The sequence below is a fragment of the Kogia breviceps genome, chromosome 3, assembly GCF_026419965.1.
Source record: "Kogia breviceps isolate mKogBre1 chromosome 3, mKogBre1 haplotype 1, whole genome shotgun sequence".
Lineage (NCBI taxonomy): Eukaryota > Metazoa > Chordata > Mammalia > Artiodactyla > Physeteridae > Kogia > Kogia breviceps.
The window spans coordinates 13,344,892-13,362,197 of NC_081312.1; the positions used below are offsets into that span (position 1 = coordinate 13,344,892).

Here is a 17,306-nt window from a genome sequence, read left to right on the forward strand (position 1 = left end):
TATTCATCTTCTAGAATTTGCCCATTATGTGCAGGATAATGTCTTTATAATCATCTTTTTAATAGAGCAATTTTCCTGGGCTTTGCTAATTCAAAGGAAAGCATACTTTGTTTTGTTTGTTGAGTGACATTGGTGCTATAAGGCATAGCACTTGAATCTGAATATTGATTTGTATCTTTTTTAAACCATTTGTGTTCATTGGAGAGCTGACGTAATTCCCTTGCTTTTCAGTAGCTCCTACATTATTTTCTTTATGGGAATGTATGCAAAACATAATAAATACATGACTTTTAATACTATTTAATTAAGATAATGCCTTGGGATCAAAAACAATTATTAAAAAAAAAAAAAGCCCAAAGTGAGTTATGGGTATTTGGCATGGGAATTAACAGGAACACTGAAACTAATCTGTTGAGCCCTAACAGAAGATTTAAAGTGACATCATCCAACCGTGCCTTTTTTGAAAGGTAAATTTGCCATTAAATGTGTGTGTCAGGCCTCCTGGGGGTAGTTGCCCATATTCCATCAGTAATCTATATCATTTAAAGCATCCAATTTCACATTATTATCTGTACTAGGCTACACTTTAAGAAGAAAGATATGTACACTTGATAGAGAGGGTTGGAATGGAATTCAAATGAAAGAATTAGTCAAGGAAAGGATATACAAAGATTTCACCACAGTACTTGAAATTTTCCATTACCAAAATAGAACTCTAAAAAAGCCACATTATCCTTCAACTCTTTCCTCTAAAATACAAGGATCACCGCTGACTATTTTAACAAGGGACTATTTAAATTTATCGGTAATAGTTCATAGTCAGGAAATGTTTTATACGTTGATAAGCTTCTACTCCTCTTCATTAAGGGCCTCCACATTATTCTTTCTTTTCTAGCTTCACACATTTCTAGTGATGGAACTTCTGAACGGGGGAGAGCTATTTGAACGCATTAAGAGAAAGAAACACTTCAGTGAGACAGAAGCCAGCTACATCATGCGGAAGCTTGTTTCAGCTGTAAGCCACATGCATGATGTTGGAGTGGTACATAGAGATTTGAAACCCGAGGTATAAAATTACATGTTTTCTCATATAATGCAATCTAGCATCATTATCAAATATCCCCCAGATATGTGTGGGCTTTTTTTTGGGGGGGGGGTTATTTTCAGGGCTTTCTGCTAAATAGATACTTCCAAGTATCACGTTTCTTGCATTTTTTTTTTCTTTTCTATTTCAGTCTAAAATAAATTTGTCTTTTCGTTCTTTTTTTTTTTTTTTTTTTTTGCCAGCTGATCATCTTGAGGTTATATTTGTAAGTGTGAGAGCCTTTTATGGAAGAAATACTTTATGCAACAATTGTGGACTAAAAATAGCAATGGAAATTTTTGTAGCAGAAAATAATGCCCCTCCTATATGTATACCATTTTAGAGGGATTTTAACAGTGTATTTTGAAAGCTTATCTTTCACTTTTGTAATCAAATTAATTAGCTCATGAATAGCAATGTATGTTGTTGTGTTCTAAATTTTTAAATATAAAGCATTATCTTTGTTTAATGAGTTATGCCATCCTTACATGTGCTTTTCTTTGCTCATTACTATAATATTTATAGAACTGTGTAGCAATGTAGAAGTAGCAGCTTTTTATATAGTTCTTCTTTCAAAAGGTTAAGAAAGAAGGTTCTAACTCTAGCATGATCCCTTTTTAGTATCAAAAATATGAAAATTCTTCCCTTTTAGAAAATCATCGAAAGAATAATGAAAACTTAAAAACAAAACCCAATAATTTATAAAAGAATAACAATGAATCATCCTCTACCCTATGCAAAATTATATATATTTACTATCTAAAATAGAATTTCAATTTTAACTACCATGTGATTATAATGCATTTTTAAGTATATTTAAAACAATAATTTGGTGTTTATTTTTGTATTAGATTACAAAAGAATATTTCTCAAAAAGCACCATTTTTGCTTTTTATTTAAGTACCTTGGATTATTGGTAGGAAGAGGATGTTTTTAAAATGGAATTCTGTGCTTTCAGATATAATTGACTGAGTCCCAAAGTATTTAAGCTTCTACGTACTTTCTATTACTGTTATTCATATTACTCGTAATTAATCAGAAGTGAATTGTGTTTTATGAACTTGCAACTATGATAGCTACCCCTCTGCTTCCTTCATCACAATTCTCACTCTCCCACACAACGCCCACTAAAAATATGGAGCTCTGTACATTGGAGATTAGCTGTCTATTTTTAAATGTGAAAGCATACCACTTAAATGGTTTTTTTTATAGACAAGGAACAAGCATGTAATTTTTTTAATTGAAAAGATCTGTTCCATGACTGTCTAGAATTCATTTTCACATGTTTTATTCTTTGATAACTGACCATCTGTCACCTCATGAGTCTCATATGATGCAACTGTCCTCTCCAATGGAATTGAGATTTGCCTTCCTATTTTACTGAGTAAAAAGATACTCACATAGCTTAATTCTTATCTGTCATAAAGCTTTTCTTTCAAATAGTCATTTGAAAAGAAGAATTGTCTGATTATTAAGGACATTCTACTGCCATTATAGTCCTAAATCAACATATTTTTGGAGACATGAAAATGTGCCTTTGTACTAACACTTTCATAATAAAATAGCTTTCTCTTTGACTTTTAAGTGGCAGAGTATATTATTTTCAAGCTAAAAGTTTAATCCCTTTCGCATTGATGTAGCATTTTAAGATCTGACTGTATATCTTTTGGTAGATATTTATGTGGTATTCATATTCTGCATAGGCAAGATAATTTCTAGGCGAGAATCAAATAAATTTAGAAGCTGGCTGACATTCTTAGTAAGCTGCTTTGTATTTTTCAAACTGGTCCCCATATTCTTGAAAGATTGAGAAGTTTTATCAAGTTAGTTTCCGGCAGAACTTGAGACACGGATAAACGTGGTTTGAATGACTAACTCCTGCCGCCTCTGGCCATGTACACCCAGCTACACTTTGAGAATTGGGAGAGGAGTGAAGAAGGGTGTGCCACGCCTCCCCCATTTCAAGATCTAAGAACAAGGAAGTCCTTAGCCAGTCTTAGGACAGAAGACACTAAAGTCATTTCCAAAGTCTTGTAGGCTCTGGGAGGACAGGCCAGGTGTGCTTCATCCGCTGCTCTGTATGTAGCACAGTGCCTTGTGCTGTGGAAGAGTTCAGGGTCATTTGCTGAGACTTCTCCCAAGTACCCGGTCCTATGACTTCAGTTGTGGTGAAGCTTTACATTGAATTATATTCACATTTTAATTCCATCACAAATTCAGGAATAGGCATTTTGTATAATAGAAAATTTAAGAAAACTTTTCAGTTAATTTGTTTGCTTCTTTCCTACCACTTCTTTTTTTTTTTTTTTTTTTTTTGTGTGTGTGGTATGTGGGCCTCTCACTGCTGTGGCCTCTCCCGTTGCAGAGCACAGGCTCCGGACGCGCAGGCTCAGCGGCCATGGCTCATGGGCCCAGCAGCTCCGCGGCATGTGGGTGTCCCCTGCATCAGCAGGCGGATTCTCAACCACTGCGCCACCAGGGAAGCCCCACTTCATTCATTTTTAACTTTTGAACGGGGACCTAGAAGATTTTTCTTCTTTGTATCAGTGAAGCATTCTATGATATATATTATTTCACTTCAAATAATACTAAAAAGCAAATGGTGTTCCAGAACTGGGGAATAATTTAATGATCAAAAAGGCATAACAGATTCTGTTAGGATGTCTAAAGACAATATAATCAGATTCAATTACTGTGGGTACTAGCTTGATGTACTAATAAAAATGGTGATTTGCCCATCAGTACAGTTAGATTTTTTTAAACAAGTGGTAAATACAAAAGTAATCAGTAAAACCTTAGTGATTGACATGGCTTGGCAAATGATTCAAAATAACAATGTTTTCTGAATACTAGAGGGGTAATATCCATAAGCATCAAAAATGTTCAAGTATTAACTGTTTTGAAAAAAATATTTCTGAAACATATGTCTCCACCATGTATTCTTTAATAGGCTTTACTAGATATTGTGTATAACTATTTTATTTATGACTTCATCCAATGGACAAATATTTACCAAAGTATCTACTACATGAGAGAGTCGTGAATAAGGTAGACGCACAGTTGCTGGCCTCATGGAACTATGGTCTAATGTGGGTGAAGACATTGAACTAATATTGCAGAGCTGATAAGCGCCAGGAAAGAAAAGTAAATGCTAGAAGAAAATACAATAATTTCCATCTTCTGTTTGGTGGCATCTCTAAATGGGGATTAGATGCCTGAGAGCCAGGTTGGAAGGGAGGTTGGTGGAGGAGGTCGAAGACAGACACCAGCAGGAGGGAAAGCATAGACAAAGAAGAGGCATGGTCCCATTGAAAATGTTCCACATGACCTTGTACAAATTGATGTGATACAGAAAAGTATAAAGCAGAGAGCAACAGTACGCTGACATCCAGGTCCCAGACCCTCCCTGTCAGACCTTTCTGTATCTGAGTCCAATGTAAGTAGATAGACAGGTAATATTGCATAAATGCATCACCAAGTCCCACGACATTTTAATGAGAAACTAATGAAGTGTTTGTATCTTGCAGAATTTATTGTTCACTGATGAAAATGACAATTTGGAAATTAAAGTAATTGATTTCGGGTTTGCACGCTTAAAGCCACCCGATAATCAGCCTCTGAAGACGCCATGCTTCACGCTTCACTACGCCGCCCCAGAGCTCTTGAATCACAATGGCTACGATGAGTCCTGTGACCTCTGGAGCTTGGGTGTCATTTTGGTGAGTTCATATGTCAGGCCATTAAACCCAGTCAGTCCTCTGATGTCCTCTGTATATCTCTCTCTTTGCTGTTTTTCTTAAATTTGTGAGAAAATTGGCAAATTGGCTTCTTTTCTTTTCAGTAAAAGGCCTGACTGAAGACTATTTCCCTTTCTTAAAATTTACATTGGAGAAAATGTAGGAATTTTTATTTTGGTATATTCTGGAATATTTAAGGCAACTGTGTTTAATGTGAATTACAGTTATGTATATATGTGTTTTTAAAGAAGCAGTAGTATATTTTCATAAGATACATGTTAGATATAATGTGAAAATAGCTAAGTGACTCATTAATAGAAAAATATTTTAAAATATATTCTCTGAGATTTTCAGGCTAAAAGGTAATTAAGGAATATTACTTAGGATAAATTAACAAATTAATAGAAAAAATTAAAAATATTTATAGTAACTTATAGTAATCGTGGTGAGCATGCTTTTCACAAAATCTCTTTGGATGCCGGGATCAGAAACAGGACATGAAGCTAGAAGAATCTCGGCATGTTTTTTCCTCAAAATAGCTTTCCTTTTTCTGCATATAATCTGTAATGCATAATCATAGCGAGAAGTTTTCAGACAACAGAGAAAGATATAAGGAACAAAGAGAGATCACTCGTAATCTCATCATACAGAGATAATATTGTGTAAGCTCTTACTCTCCTCCCATCCCTACCCCCTATTATGTATGCTTTATATCTTTCTACAGATTTCTCTATATATTTGTATATATATTCAGGTTTTTTTAACAAGTGAGATCAGGTTATATATGTAGTTTGATATCTCATTATTTCCTTAGAATAGATTCCTAAGAGAAGGATATGTAGACCTTTATTTTGACATATATGCCTGTATTTCCTTCTAGAAGGTTTATCAGATCATGTTCTCATCAACTGTATGTGAATACATTGGATACTATTAATTTCGATTTTAAATTATTTCCTACTGTTGTTATAATTTGCATGCATTTCCTTGATGAGTATTCAGTTTGAGCATCTTTTCGTGTATTTGAACATTTTAATTTTCTCTATTATGAGTTGCTGTTTATGAGCTTTCCCCTCTTTCCTATGGGAGATTTTTCTTATGGAAACTTAAAGGTCTATTAAGGATTTTAATGCTTTGTTTGCCATTAATATTGGAAATGTTTTTTCTGGTTTTTCATGTCTTTGAAAACTTTGTTTGTAGTAATATGGGGTTTTAATTTTGTTTTTTGAGAGGCTTAAATAGAGAAGTTTTTTTATTTTTATGTTGTAAGATATGTTAGTCTTTTCCTTTATGGTATCTGGCTTTGATGTCAGATTGTCACTCCACCCCAACCCAAGATTATAAAAATATTCTCTTAAATTTTCCTTTAGAATTATGTTTTATTTTTATACTTATGCACTCCATCTGGGATTTATTTTGGTGTCAGTTTGTTTTCCCCCAATGGCAGCCAGTTGTCCTTGCAGGATGGTTCTTTTATTTTTAAGCTTTATATGGTTTTTATTTCAGCAGTTTTAAGTCATTATTTATAATTTTCAAACTGAAATTACATATTTATGAATATGATTTTTAAATTAAAATAAAAAACTAATTTCTGTAGATTTGAGAGTTTTGTTTGACTTAAACTGATTACAGTAGCACTCTCCTAAAAAATCCATCTAAATAAAAAAGAGCCTTTCTTTTTTAGCAATAATATGTTTACCCCTTGTAAAACAGCCCTTACTTAAATACAGGCCAAATATAATTACCATGCTTTTTAAGGTTTTAAAAGACAGTCTTAGACATGCAGACAGGTATTTTAGAGCCTCCAAATGCCATGTCTATGGAAATAACTTTGTATAATGGCATGGAGAGAAGCCAGGCTTCTCTCTAGATCTAATTGTCAAGTTTTAAACGGGAACAGGGGACAAAGAACAAATTAAATGATACCACAAGAATACAATCACAACGTCCAGACTGTGGGAAGTTCTACAGGACAAACAACCAAGTTTCTCCAGCAAATAAATTATGAGAAAAAAATAGCCTGGGAACCTATAGATTAAAAGACACTTAAGAAACAGTGTTTGCATCTTACTTGAATTCTGATTCAAACAAATTCTAATTTCAAATCTATTTATTAAATTCAAACTCTAAATCTAAGTCATACAGATATATTTATACAATGTATATAACACAATTGGAGAAATTTGAATCTTGACTGGATATTGGATGATACAAAGGAATTACTGCTAATTGTTTTAGGTGTGATACTAGGTTGTGATTGTGGTTTTTAAAAATCCTTGCCCTTTAGAGACATGAAATACAGATGAAAAGCATAGTTAGCACCTGCATTAAACTGTTCAAAAAAAAAAATAAGAAGAAGAATGCTTTGCAAACTTTTCCATACAAATGAGTGCATATCTCCAGAGGATCTAGATACAAAGCCTGAGCTATTCCATAGTAAGCACAAAATTTTGGGGGGGGTTGTCTGGTGTGCCTTAGAAATCTATGGCCCTTTTACATGTTGCATCTAATACACATGAATATGGATACTTTAATATGAAAATAATTTGTGTTACCCCCATTGGGTAAAACAAATACTTCAGGAAGATGCATCACATCATATCATGCAGCTTTGATTACAACTCAGTCTACCTTGTGTATGTGCAGTTCACTGGAAATTCACAGGATTTTAATTAAAATAGTGTTTACCAGTGTCTTAAGTCTGCTTGGGGCCACCATAATGAAATACTGCAGACTGGGTGACTTAAACAACAGAAATTTATTTCACAGTTCTGGAGGCTGGGAGGTCCAATATCAAGGTGCCAGAAGGTTGGTATCTGGTGAGGGCTTTCCCCTTTGGTTGCAAACAGCCATCTGTTCACTGCGTCCTCACATGGCCTCTTTTCAGTGCATGTGCTTAGAGAGAGACAGAGAGACAGAGACAGAGACAGAGACAGAGCCAGCTCCCTGGTGTCTCTTTTTGTAAGGGCACTAATCCTATTGGATGAGGACTGCACCCTCATGACCTCATTACCTTTACCTCCATAAAGTTCCTACCTGCAAATACACTCACATTGGGGGTTGGCTGTTTGGCATATGAATTTTAAGGCACACAATGATTCAGAGCTTAACAGACAGTATTTAGAAAATGTAGGATAGGATTATATGCTATCCCATAGGAATATATAGCATAGCCAGAGGATGGAATGTAATAACATTTAAAACATATTTCTTCCAAGTGTTTAATTCAGGATTTCTTATTTTTTCACTTTCTTCCCAAAATTTTATTGTGAAAATTTCAGACCTAGAGAAAATTTGGGAGAATAACACTGTGAACACTTAAACATGTTGCCACATTTACTCTTCCTTTCTCCCTAATTCCCTCTTGTGTGTGTATACATACATAGAGAGAGATGTATATCTTTATGTATATAGATACTTTCTTATCACACCATTTGCAAACAGTTTGCAGACACAGAATTATTATTAACAGAAGTTGATTCCTGGATAATCAACTAAATTGTAAGATCTTGGAGTTGAGAGGAGCCCTAAAGTTTGTTTATTTCTAACTCTTCCAGAAAAGGGATCTTTTCTACAAAGTCCCTGTCACCAGTCTCCTTTAAAGATTTCCAAAGATAGGGCTTCCCTGGTGGCGCAGTGGTTGAGAATCCGCCTGCCGATGCAGGAGACACGGGTTCGTGCCCTGGTCCGGGAAGATCCCACATGCCGCGGAGCAACTAAGCCCGTGAGCCATGGCCGCTAGGCCTGTGCGTCCGGAGCCTGTGCTCCGCAACGGGAGAGGCCACAGCAGTGAGAGGCCCTCATACCGCAAAAAAAAAAAAAAAAAAAAAAAAAAAAAAGATTTCCAAAGATAGAGAATTAGTTTTTCCACGCAAAAGCCTGTTGAATTATTACACATGAGAGCAAGAAAACTGTAATATGAAGGATATTTTCTTGTACTTAGCCACAAATGTATCTGTTAGGAAGTGGGGTAAGATAAGAAGCCGAGCAGATTTTGGAAAACTACTTGGCAGTATCTACCAAACATACACAGACCAAATGACCCAGCAGTTCCAATCTCAGATATATAGCCAACGGAAGTGTGTATTTTTATGTACCGAAAGACACGTACAAGAAGATATATAGCAGCATGTTTCAAAATGCCCCAAACTGGAAACAGGTCAAAATCTTCATCAACAATAGAAAGATATTTTAGTCTGGATTCCCCAGAAAGCAGAACCTGAAGTTAAAGCTTATGTTTTGTCATGTACCTAAGGACCATAATCCCAGGGAGGCAGGGAAAGAGGGAGAGCAGAGGGTGCACCACTGAGTTGCCACCTACTGTTACCAAGTGGAGTTGATCACTTGAGTTCATGGAACCAAGACCTCTAACTGAGCAGACCCTAAGGCTGCAGGAACAGGAAACGTGAATTCTATAAGTGGGTTGTGCGCCCAGAGAATCTAGATATGGGGGTCCAGCACCAATGGATCAGCCATTGGTTCGGCACAGTCCTAAAGGACAGCACCCCAACCCCACTGGGTATTGTCCTGAGCTGGTGTCTTCACTGAGCTGTTCATGTTCTAACAGGCCAGCTGCACCCAAGTGAAAGAATGCCAACCCACCTGACAAGTAGGCCCAATCTCCTTTCTTCCTTCATCAGTTGATCATCGGGAGCCCCCCTCAGTGAGGCCATAGGTGTGAGTTAAGAAAGAAGCATTGGTGCAACAGAGAGAGGTGATGTGCACCTATGCATGTAATTTGCTGTGCCTTCTGGACCTCCTCGGGTTGATTCTGAGTGTGCCGTGTCCATAGTACAGCGACCGCTGCTGCAGCTTTACGAATCAGTGCACCTGCTGATCCCAGTGCACAGTTTTGTCCGAGCTTCAAGGAGCCATTTCAGCTGACTACTCGTACTGGCTGCAGGTGTCCCTGCCAGGATGTTGAATCCTGAGTCTCAGACGAGTGTTTCCATGGCAATAATTTCTTCTCCGTCACTCAGGTCTTATGTTCCACACACCCACTCCAGCTCAGCGTCTTCAAGATCCATTCTCACTTGTGTCCCCTGATCCCCGCTGGGCCATTTTAGCCAGGGCCTGCAGTTCCTTTGGCATGTACACACACCCCCTGTCAACATTAATACCATCTTTTGAGATGGTTAGAGTATCCCTTTTTTATTCTTCTTGGCTGAATACAGTTATCAAAATGGTTTTAAATCTTGATATCATACTAAGCCATTTCTCTTTATATACAAATCTGAAATGTGTTGGTTGTTTCAGTGATTAAAGTCATGTAATCTTTTAAACGCAGTAATGCTAAGTGTAATATCTAGGAAATTACGCTAAGTTGGTAATGAAATTACCAGAGTGGCTTTGATGGTGATTTTGGCAGACATTCTGTTTTGCTCCTTTTTTTTCTTGGTAGTATACAATGTTGTCGGGACAAGTTCCATTCCAGTCTCATGACAAAAGTTTGACGTGCACCAGTGCGGTGGAAATCATGAAGAAAATTAAAAAGGGAGATTTCTCCTTTGAAGGAGAAGCCTGGAAGAATGTATCCCAAGAGGCTAAAGATTTGATCCAAGGTAAGAATCTAATGAAAAATTTCATATTTTATATGATGTGTAGTGACTGAAGTGGAGTCATACCCATGACATATATTTGTTTGTGAATTACTCGAGGAATCCCTGTGTGTTCTAAAAGGTTTCGGGCTACTCTATTCAGCCTTATTTTCTTCTCAGAACACTCCCCCTCGGTAATCTTATCCACATTCACTACGTGAACTAGCACCTGGATCCACCAGCATCTCAGTCTCACACCTTCAAAATGAACCTCTTCCTTTTTACTCTCCTTTTCCCCAAGCATGTGCCTCCTCCTTTCCCCCTCTTTTTACATGGCCACGAAGCCAGATCACCGGGACAGGACCCAGCATCACCCCTAGATCCCCGCAACCTCCCTCGCCTTCCGCAGCCAGGCACCCAGTCCTGCGGGCGCAGCATCCCTCCCAGCCACCCCTCCTCCCCGTTCACATGGCTGTCACCTTAGTTCTTGTCATCATCTCTCTCCTAAAATCCACAACATGCTTTCAACTTGTCTCACTTCCTTTCACTTTACGTGGTTGTAAGCCATTGGCACAGTGACCTTCCTAATAGCCAAATGCAATCATGCCTCTTTTCTGTTAAAAATCCTTCAGAGATGGGCTTCCCTGGTGGCGCAGTGGTTGAGAGTCCGCCTGCCGATGCAGGGCACACGGGTTCGTGCCCCGGTCCGGGAAGATCCCACATGCCGCGGAGCGGCTGGGCCCGTGAGCCATGGCCGCTGAGCCTGCGCGTCTGGAGCCTGTGCTCCGCAACGGGAGAGGCCACAACAGTGAGAGGCCCGCGTACCGCACAAAACAAACAAACAAAAAATCCTTCAGAGAATCCCTGTGAGCTTCAGGTCAAACTCCATAGTGCAGCCTTCACAGCCTGGCCCTTCCTGCCGGGCTTCGCTTCCTGCCACCTTCACTCCGCCATTCCCGAACACTGGAATTCCTCAAATGTGCTGAGTGCTTGGATTCTGCTCGCCTTTACACGTGCTATTCCTAATCCCCGAGGAAGGGCACCCTTCTTCACCAAACCCACCACGGCTCATGCTCCAGGACTGGTCTCCTGGGAGCCTTCCAGGGTGCCTGCACTCCCTAGGCTGAGCCTTTCACCTGGGCGTGCCGTGCGCGTGGCTCGTGCTACAGCACCTGCCCTGTAATGTGATGAGACCTGGGTTTTGTCTGTGTGCCGCCCCGCAGCTCTTCTCTGAGTGTCCGTCTCCGTACCTCCACACTCCCTAACTTGTACAAGATGTTTGTACATGAATGAAGTAAATCTCGGTACTCTTTGTTTTGGGGGAGTTTGCCTGGTCACTAGTGGAAGTCCTTGTTTTAGGTGGTTATTTTCTCCTGATTGGAAAGCCAGCTAGCCTACAGCCTCCAGATATAGGCTACTGTGGGCTTTATTATTAGCATCCGGTATTCACTAGGGGATTTAAATGTACATGAAAATGTACGTAATTATCTTTGTAGGAGGTTGACGCCTTGCAGAAAGCATCACGTCTTGTGAACATAATTGAGATCTATGTCTGAGGTTGATTTTAAACTATGTTTGAAATGACAAATCATAAAATAAAAATATCTTATTTATTCCCACAGGACTTCTCACAGTCGATCCAAATAAAAGGCTTAAAATGTCTGGCTTGAGATACAATGAATGGCTTCAAGATGGCAGTCAGCTATCCTCAAATCCTCTGATGACACCAGACATTCTAGGGTCTTCAGGAGCTGCTGTGCACACCTGTGTGAAAGCAACCTTCCACGTAAGGCTCTGGGCTCTGCACTTGTAGGGCGGTTTGGAAAGGGATCAGATAGACGTTCTTACTCTATAATCTATTGCTAAGAGACACCCTCTTAGCAATACAGTTTTTTAAATGGGTTCTTTTAATTTTAGATATGCTTTTATAAATCTCTTCATGATATAAACGCATTTATAAATAGAAAGTGCATGGGGACCAGAGTCACCACTAACCCACAAAATATTTATTTGACATTTAGAATGAGTTTGCGAGATGAGGCAGTAGTCTGGTATTTGAATAGTTGAAATTTTTGACTCTGTAAGGAAAACAATATGCATACTATTAGAACTTTAAAAAAATTTTTGTTTTATTGAAGTATAACTGATTTACAATGTTGTGTTAACTTCTGTACAGCAAAGCTATTCAGTTACATATATATACACATTCATTTTCATATTCTTTTCAGTTATGGTTTATCACAGGACATTGAATCTGTGCTATACAGTAGGACCTTGTTGTTTATCCATTCTGTATATATAACAGTTTGCATCTATTACTCCCAAACTCCCCATACATCCCTCCCCCACCCCTTTACCCCCTTGGCAACCACAGGTCTGTATTAGAACACTTTTTCTCTCAAATAAGCTAAATGACTGTCTGTAAAAACTATAAATAGACATTAGGAACTAAGGCACATGTGAAGGTCCATTCATTCAAAAATCATTTTGTGCATAATATGTTCTAGAGACTGTGAGGGATACGAAGTAAATTAATTGGTATTAAGTAAAGACTGTATACTTGAAAGGCTGAGACTGCATAGCAATAACTGTAGATTCTGCACATTCGTGCCGAGCAGATGCAAATACATTAAGGATAAGGAGCCAATGAGTTAGAGAGAAATAAAATTACTTCTGAAAGGATTATCTTGAGAAAGGAGACAGGATAGCATTTCCTCTTCAGCTGCAGAAATGGATTAAAATATTAATGAACTGGGATCTGGTGAGGTGTGAAGAGATGAACTGCAAGCATTTGAGGCAGGTGATCCAAATCTTCTCAGTGACATATGACGTTAAGGTTGTCACTTCAGCGGTGCCTAAGCTTGAATCTAAGAAAAGTAAAGACAGACTGCTGTGAGGAGGAAGCCAGGCTGAGGTTTATAGAGCTAATCTTCTCTGCATATATTGTGTCCAAGACGTACCCAAATGGCATTGACGTGGGAGTGGAGATCAGGGGCTCTGTGTTGGGACTTTGTGGTTGGAATTTTAAATCTCAGACACAGAACTAGTCAAAGTAATGGAGAGAGGTGAGTTAGAATGCTGATATTCTTCAAGAATTTCCAGTCCGTCAGTGGTGTTTTAATTGGGAGGTAGCCCTGCCCTCTTCAAAAGATTTATTAGAATTGTGACTCCTGGACGCCCTAACAGGTGGATTTAAACAGAGCCCTCAGAAACCCTTTCCCATGAGCTTCTGTACCCTGCCCGGAGTTTTGGATACAGTGGTTTTAAGGACCATGTTCCCAGAACAACTTGAAGCTGTGGTCGCCAAGCTTGCCAAACGCAAGTTCTCTATAAGTCATGACTGCCAGGAAGACTTCAGTCCTTTTACCTTCACGGGGGTTCCCCTTGTTTTCTCCCCTAGGCCTTTAACAAATACAAGAGAGAGGGGTTTTGCCTTCAGAATGTTGACAAGGCCCCTTTGGCGAAGAGAAGGAAAATGAAGAAGACCAGCACCAGTACCGAGACGCGCAGCAGCTCCAGTGAAAGCTCTCACTCTTCTTCCTCCCATTCTCATGGCAAAAGGACACCCACAAAGACATTGCAGCCCAGCAATCCTGCCGACGGCAATAACCCGGAGACCCTCTTCCAGTTCTCAGACTGAGTAGCATAGCAGCGGTAGGAGCATAACGGATGATCCATCGTCGCGTCGGCTCCCTCGTCGTGCGCCCACGGCCAGGTTCTGTGCTTTGAAACACGTGTCCCATTGGTCTCCTTGGAATCTGCCTCGCAGGGAATCTTTTCAGGAAAACCCAATCGGTTATCCTCATCCAAAAGCACTGGACAGAGAATGTTACTGTGAATAGAGCACATGTCATACTGTTGAGTGACCTAGCATGGTGCCAACAGGACTGTTTTTGAAAGAGCAAAGATGTCTGTCAGTTTAATTAGGGGCCGGTGAGATTTGAGCTGCTGACAAAATAAGTCACAGGTTCTTCAGATGTCGGCCAACAAGAGTTCCTCGTACTCTGATGATACCTTTTGCTTCGCCTGTGGGCATCGTGGGCTTTTAAGAGACTTGCACCCTTTGAACAGTGATTTATCAGCAAAAAAGGTCTGTTTTGAAAAAGAGTCTGTAATGAATTTTATGTGTGGCATATACTTACTTCTTCAGAGAGGCTTTTAACTTATTGTTTTTATTTTGTGGTTACCTATGATGATAACCTGCTATTATTAATCTTTTTCTAAAGAGTTAAAAAAAAAGATATAAGAACTTCAGGTCCCACGCTCTCTATATCAGGGACCCATCTGAGATGCATGCTAAGCTACGTATGTTTTTAATTTTGCACTGCTCTTTCCTGGCAGTTTGTTTTAATGGTTATTGCAAAATATTAAGGTACATGTCTCTGTTTTAAGTAATGTTGCACTTTATAAAAGAATATGAATAAAGCAAGCTATTTCATAAAGTGCACTCTTTAAAGCATATGTGTACTGTATTTTTGCCTTTTTTTCCCCCCATCATCTACTTTAAATTTGCCCTCACATCCCCCTTCCACTTTGGATGCAACAAGTAGAAGGGGCCTTGTATATCGTAATCATTAGCCCCAGAGGCCCTGATGTGAGGAACACCTAAAGGGAAATTCTATTAAACACTGTGCTTATTTGTACACTGTGCTGTGCTGCAGTGAGGCTTTTCCTCCTGTAGTCGGATATTATGTACATAATACTTTAGAATTATAACTATGACTTGTTTTGAAATTTTTCTGTTAAATTTAAATCCAGAAAGCATATTTTATAAACTTATGCAGAGCACTTTTATTGCTCAAAAGTTCTGAATTCATACCGAAAACAAGTGCTGTGTGCTGAAGACATTTCACTGAACGATTGCTGCATTTTAAAATATGATTAATTCATCCCCTATGCAAAAAAAGAAGTGATAGGATTTGTATGTTTTATTTTCTTTTAAAGCCATCACACGAAATGTCAGGACTGAGAAAAGAATTTTTTGCGGTGTTTACAGGAATCATGCTTTAAAAGGCCCAACCTGTTTATTTTGTAGTTTTTGTTAATGATAACCTCTTGAGCATTAGTTTGGAATTGGGCATGATATTTATTTATTCCTTTCTTGAGATAATAGCAGCATTAATTTCAACCAGTTATAAATACTAAAAATATTGCACTCTATGTAATAGTATATTTATTACTGAACCAATGTATATATTAATAGCACAGGCAACAAAAATGGCAAATATTAAACTGTTTTCAAAATGTATTATCCTGTTCACATTTTTGTCCACAATGATTATCGGAAATAACTTTTTCTACTTTTCAGTGGCCCAAATGGCTACCTAATTCTCACTGAGTCAATGAAAATTTTGTACTCCTAGCTTATGGTAGTTCTTAGTAATGACGGGAAATCTTAGGTGCATTATTACCAAACTCTGTAGCTAATTCACAGAATGTGATCCCATCAGGCACAGGGTTACAATAATCAAGAAAATGTCCATTTATTTCTATAGTAAGGTTGACTATGTCTAGAAATGTGTTAGTTAGCTCTTCAAGACATTTTTAAAACTGTGCATTCTAGTAGAAGGTACTAGTAAAGTATAAACCAAAAGGACTTTGTTGCTAAGGGGAAATGATCCAGAAGAATGGTTGGTATACCCTAATGATTGATGGTGTAATTGATGCATTGATGCATTGGAAATCAGTGGGTTTCACTTTCATTTATTTTCATCGCCTCTTCTTCTGGAGGACTTGACAGAAAATGAAATGGTAAAATGGTAGGCAGAGTAAAAGGAAGGAAAGAGAAGGCTAATTTATCAACTGGTGAGCCTCCTTGAATAATCTAGAATGGGCTTTTGAGAAGAGCTCAGAAAACACTCCGAGTAGTGCCCACTTATAGAATATCTTCGTCCTCGCTCTACTTATAAATACCAGAAAGATGCTGAGTTTGCAGCAGTTACGGTACACGCAGGCTGTTAGTGTCAGTGAATTGCACTTTAAAATTCACAAAGCTTTTGTTTAGTCACATGAAAAATGAACTAAAAAAATAATTCATATGAAAATGTTAAATGAAAGGACTCTTTTTTGGTATTAGGAGAAAAATAGAAGTAGATTTAAGAGAAACAAATACATACACTAAATTCTCTTTGTAACAGTTTTGGAGATAGAGCCAAATCATCCCTTCCCTTCTTCCTTTATTGATTATAGTGTATGTAATCTTTCACATCATCATAAATCCTGACTCATATATTTTGTAACTATATATGGCTAATCGAGAGGCAAGAATAAGAAAAGGAAAGTAATAGAGGAAAGACATGTTAAAAGACCAGTTTCTTCTAATTACTGTGCCAGATCCTATGGTTGAATGAATTAAATTAGCTGTTTTGAAATTCATTAATTCTTCTAAACCTCTATAAAACAATAAACCACTGAACCACTGGAACAGAAAATCAAGTCTTCTGAGTTAATTTCAAAATTCTGGTCCATCTTGGAATTACAGATTCATTTACCCTTGAAAAACTGCCTTTTATTTATTTTTTTATATTACTGCTGATTTCTTAAATAACTATGATATGCTGATAAATAACTATTACTGATAAATAAATAACTAAAATGGCTTTGTATAAGGTAAGTTATTTTAAAGAAACCTACTAGGATAGCTGTGACTATTTTTTTTAATAAGGGAATTCCTTTTGTATCTCAATTTTTGGAGTCTGTTCTCAAATACTTTATAAAAGTATACAATTTAAAGTCTACTTATTCACCTGGCCCACATTTCAAGCACCTGTTATTGTCATATTTATTAAGAACAGGGTACCTCAAAATGGTGAAAGTTTCTAAGTTATTGGCCCTATATGTGTGTTAGACCACATTATTACCTTGGCTGTTCTCCCAATGATCAATAACATGATCTGGGTGATTGTATGATCATATTTCTGATATTCTTAAGATCTAAGTAAATAAGTT

The 17,306-nt window shown here is 37.9% G+C and overlaps 1 protein-coding gene across 4 annotated transcripts in view; it reads left to right on the forward strand.

Annotated features, from left to right (window-relative positions):
• The window catches only part of RPS6KA5 (ribosomal protein S6 kinase A5), a 192,939-nt gene extending 178,139 nt beyond the window's left edge, over positions 1-14,800 (forward strand). For all 4 annotated transcript variants that reach the window (XM_059056486.2, XM_067027898.1, XM_067027899.1 and 1 more), the window contains 5 exons: positions 896-1,066; positions 4,612-4,803; positions 10,223-10,382; positions 11,981-12,144; positions 13,759-14,800. In XM_059056486.2, coding sequence (XP_058912469.1) covers positions 896-1,066; positions 4,612-4,803; positions 10,223-10,382; positions 11,981-12,144; positions 13,759-13,998 — 927 coding nt within the window. In that variant the 3' untranslated portion in view covers positions 13,999-14,800. The remainder of the gene's footprint in view (positions 1-895; positions 1,067-4,611; positions 4,804-10,222; positions 10,383-11,980; positions 12,145-13,758) is intronic.
• Positions 14,801-17,306: the final 2,506 nt, after the last annotated feature.